Source organism: Vespa velutina, chromosome 3, assembly GCF_912470025.1.
Source record: "Vespa velutina chromosome 3, iVesVel2.1, whole genome shotgun sequence".
NCBI lineage: Eukaryota > Metazoa > Arthropoda > Insecta > Hymenoptera > Vespidae > Vespa > Vespa velutina.
Genome location: NC_062190.1, coordinates 7,341,787 through 7,346,786, shown reverse-complemented (window position 1 = coordinate 7,346,786; position 5,000 = coordinate 7,341,787). Strand labels below are relative to the sequence as shown.

At 29.2% G+C, this 5,000-nt stretch overlaps 1 protein-coding gene across 1 annotated transcript in view; it reads right to left on the bottom strand.

The window, feature by feature from the left end:
• The window catches only part of LOC124947989 (poly(rC)-binding protein 3), a 162,429-nt gene that overhangs the window by 1,173 nt on the left and 156,256 nt on the right, over positions 1 to 5,000 (bottom strand). Inside the window, exon 8 of the mRNA XM_047490922.1 lies at positions 1 to 2,136. This exon is cut by the window's left edge and continues 1,173 nt beyond it. Coding sequence (XP_047346878.1) covers positions 2,052 to 2,136 — 85 coding nt within the window. The 3' untranslated portion in view covers positions 1 to 2,051. The remainder of the gene's footprint in view (positions 2,137 to 5,000) is intronic.

The window sequence follows — 5,000 nt, the reverse complement described above, 5'->3', positions numbered from 1 at the left end:
ATTATTAATTAATTAATTATCATTCATTATTATAATTATAAATAATTATTTAATTAATATTAATAAAAGAATAATAATAATAATAATAATTATTATTATTATTTTTATGTATTATTATTAATAATTATCGATTGTATCTTTAGATGAGATACGATATTAGTTTGGAATTAATAATTCTGATGGTAGGATCCTCCATCGTTCTCGATCGCGCGAAAATAAATAAAACAACAAAGATTATCGATGTTTAAAGGTTAGAGAAATAAAATGCTGGAGAGGACCGAGATTAAGAATTAGAATTATGATTTATAATTAGAAGTGGAAGAAGTAGAAATAGAAGTAGAAGTAGAAATCGAAGAAGAAACAGGAGAAAAGTACGTATGTACGGTTTTTATATTATCGTTCGTCCGAGAATTTTGAAATCGAGTCTCGCATGCAAAAGCTACGTTAAAAAAACTACCAATTAATCGATCGGATCAATCGATCAATCAATCAATCAATCAATCAATCAATCAATCAATCAATCGAGTAGTTTTAATTAATTAATTACCGCGCGCGCGATTAAATTGTCTCGATATTTATTTATTTATTTATTTATTTCTTATTCTTTTTTTTTCTCCTCCTCGATACTCCGTGCTGAGCAACGACGATGATCGCCATTTTATTTTTAAAGATATTCTTAATCCGTGTCTGCCTATCTCTCATTTTTTCTTTTCCTCTTTTTTTTTTTCTTTTTTTTCTTTTTTTATATTTAAACGTACGATCATTGTCAGTGCGGAGAGTTGGCGATGAGGAGAAAAAAAAAAGATTCTAAAACGACCAGCCCTAAGAGTATTTTTTTAGCATCATCATCGCGTTCGTATATAGTTAATAATTAATAATTAATTAACTCTCTCAATCTCTCTCTCTCTCTCTCTCTCAATCTCTCTCTCTCACTTTCGCTCTTTCTCTCTCTCTCTCTCTTTCTCTCTTGTATCTCTCTCCCGTCTCTCTCGCATCATTTTTTTGTTTAAATATAAAAATGAAAACTAACGTATCTTTGGCTTGTTCCCTTTACCAATCGGCAGCAGCGCATTATGGCTGCGGCGTACATCATTGTTTGTTGTGTGTATGTTTAATTTTCTTTTTCTTTTCTTCATTACATTTTTTTTTTGTTTTTGTCTTTTTTTTTTTTTTCGTTATTTTCATCTTTGTTACCTTTGTTTAAATATCTTTTGTACAGTTTTGTACACTCGAGTGTGTTCGTGTACGCGCGTGCGTGTCTTCTTCGTCTCTTTCCTTATCTCCCTCTCTTTCACTCTTTCTACATATGTTTTAAGTGTATACGTGTTTCTCTCTCTCTCTCTTTCTTTTTTTTTTTTGTTCTTTCTTATTGTGTATATACTCTCGTGGTATTACGCGTATGATCTCGTAATTTTTAATAAACGAAATCGCGTGTGTGCTTCTCTTTTATATACACATCATTGTCTCTTGTCATCGAGTATAATTTTCTCGATTTCTTACGTATATTTATATATACATATGTATATATATATATATATACACATACACATATATCTATACATATACATATATATATGTATATATATACAATATGATGAAAAAACGCGTGTGATTAATGTATATGTGTAATATGGATGTGTGTGTTTCATAGCGTGTATTCTCTCTCGTGTCTATACGTATTTTTACGTGCGTGTCGAGTGTTTAATTTGTCTCTCTCTCTCTCTCTCTCTCTCTCTACGATCGTGCATTTTTCTCTCTTTCTCCCTCTCTCTCTTTTCTTTCCCTTAGATATAATAATATAACCCTCCCCCTTCTCTCTCTCTCTCTTTCTCTTTCTCTACCTCTTTTTCTGTCTCTAATCTCCCTTCTCTCTTTATTTCTCTATTTTTTATCTTTTTTATTATCCCAAGCGTGTCGATTAGCAAACTGGTCGAACACACTATAGTGAGACGCTTCCAGATGCCAGGGACAGTCTCCTCGCGTACGTCGCGACGCCCCGCGTCCTTTCGACGACGATAACGACCATACGTGGCGGCTAACGTCCGCGATATTCAATGAATCGGTGATTTGACGATGTGGTCCGGCGTTATGAAGTGGTACGTTGGTACAGGCAGTCCTGACGTTTCCATTGTTATCCTGAAACATAATCATACGTAGAGTTAACGTGGAAAAGCATTCTTTTCTTTTTTTATCCTTTCTTCTTTATTTTCTTTTTTTTTCCCCCTTTTACCCATTTTTGTTTACTTTTCTTTTTATTTATTTATTTTTTTTTTTTTAATTATTATCTTTCTTTTTACTTTTATTTTCACTTCTTTCTCTCGCTCTCTCTCTCTCTCTCTCTCTCTCTCTCTCTTTGTCTTCGCATCGACAAAGTTCAAGTTAGTTAAGTTTAAATGCAACTTTCACAACGTTTTTCTTTTTCTTTTTCTCCCCCAAAAATTTTTTCTTCAATTAGTCCACAAGTACGACGGAATTTGTTTGAATCCTCTTTTATGCATCTTTTTTTCTTTTTATATATATATATATATATTTTTTTTTTGGATGTCTCACTTTTGGACCATGGAAGAATGGTAATAGAGAGTGATTCTCGTTTTGGGAAATTCAGTCGTACGAAGATAATTAAAAAAAAAAAAAAAATAAATAAAAGAAAAATAAAAAAAATATTAATAAATAAGAAAAAAAAATAAAAGAAAAAAAAAGGTATACGACCTAATTTTATTCTAGGATACTCGTGATAATTTTCTATTTGTACATATGTACACATTTAAATGTCTATCATGTTATCGCGAGTATCACTTTTTATAAATTTTATCAAGTCCTTTTTATTACTCTATATATAGACTACATATATATATGTGTGCGTGCGTGTGTATATATATACATATATATATATATATATATACACATATATATATATATACACACACAGTATATACTTTTTAGAACAATTTGAAAAATTCCTGATTTTTCTTTTTCTTTTCGTTTCGGGAGAATTGAATTCATATAATAAAAAAGTGTTTAAAAAAGTCACGAATCTTTCAAATTGTCGTAATTGTTATATATATATAAATATATATATATATATATATATATATATATATATATATAAAAGAAAAAAAAAATTTTCTACGAACCATCCAATGATAACAAGAACAATGAACGTTCCGTTCATTTATTTTTTTGAAGAAAACTAAATTATGTGACATGATACATATGTATGCATATATATATATATATACACACATATATATACACATGTATAAAATCTCGAATGGTTTATGAAAAATTTTTTTTTCTTTCAATTGTCCGCTGACATTTCTTTCCCACTCCCCCCCCCACCCTTCTTTCTCTCTTTCTCTCATACACACGTAAGCCCTTAGGGGATTGCTTGGATGTTCTCTGGTGGTTGTTGTTGTTATTGTTGGCTTGTGTCTTGGACATCCGAAAGAAACATCTTGTGTGTTTGTGTGCTCCATTGAAATGACAAAAAAAAAAAAAAAAAAAAAAAAAAAAAGATGAAAAGTATTGTTTATCATGTGTGTTTTCTCTCTCGTTCTCTCTCTCTTTTTCTGTATTGTGTGTGTAGGTAATAATAATAATAATAATAATAATAATAATAATAATAATAATAATAATAATAATAATAATAATAATAATAATAATAATAATAATAATAAAAAAATAGATAAATAAAAAAAAAATAAAAAGGAATTTAATTGAAAAAATAAAGAAGACAAAACAAAAGAAAAATTAATAAAGCAAAGATTTTAATTAAAAATAAAAATTCTTTTTGTAAATTAATTAAGGAAAAAAAAAAAAAAAAAAAAAGAAAAAAAAGGGAAACAACAAACATCTCAAGACAATGTGACAATGAAAATGTTCGTAGTCGACAGTTAAACGGGATAAAGTCGATTAAAAGGACTACAAAGGAATGGATGGTGCTTACCAAAGACGGGCAGGAGCCTGGGTCAAGTTGGTTGGATGGATACATCTTCTCTCTTTCTCTCTCCCTTTCTCTACATCTCTTTCATCATCATCATCATCATCATGATCATCATCATCATCATCATCATCATCTCGTTGTACGAGTTTCTCCGATCTTGAGTACGGTTTTTTTTCGTTTTCCATACGTACGTACATATGTATTGTATGTATACATATATATGCACATAAATATGTATTATAACCAACATACATAAACGTGCATTATTATTTATAACGTTTACATTCGTTCTCTTTTCTTACGACGAAAAAGAGATAGATGGCAACGGAAAAAAAGAACCAAAAAAAAAAAAAAAAAAAAAAATTAATAAATAAATAAATAAAAGAATGAAACAAGAAAAAAAAAAAAGCGAAGAAAGAAAAAAGAAAAGAAGGGAAGTGAAAGTTTGATACGAAGACCCGCGTTTTTATTTTTTTCTTTTGAAAAAAGTATGAGAAAAATGAAATTAGATGAACTTTAATATTTGTTTAAAAACACTCACGAACGAGTAAAGATTATTTGTTTAAACAATGTAAATAGTAAATAAATTATTGCTCCTAACGTTAAGTCTCGTATCAGTATACGCACACACACACACACACACACACACACACACACATATATATATATTATACATATGTAAATTATAAATAAATTATTGAACCTAAAGTTAACATTATTTTACATATATATCATATATATATAATATATGGTGTTTTTTCTTTCATCCCTTTTTTTTCTTTCTTTCTTCTTTTTCTTTTTTTCCTTTTTTGTAAATATTTTGAAGGGGGATTGCAATAAAACGCACACGTGCCGTGAACGTGGACGCGCGAAACGCCTGCATCATTATTTATTTGTTCTCTCGTTCGTTATCTCTTTGTCCGATAAACAGAGCAAAACAAAACGAAACAAAACAAAACGAAACGAAACGAAACGAAAAGAGGAAAAAAGAAAAAAGAAAAATAGAAAGAAATGGGAAAGAAAATAAAAGAAAAGCAATAATACAAATAATCATGTG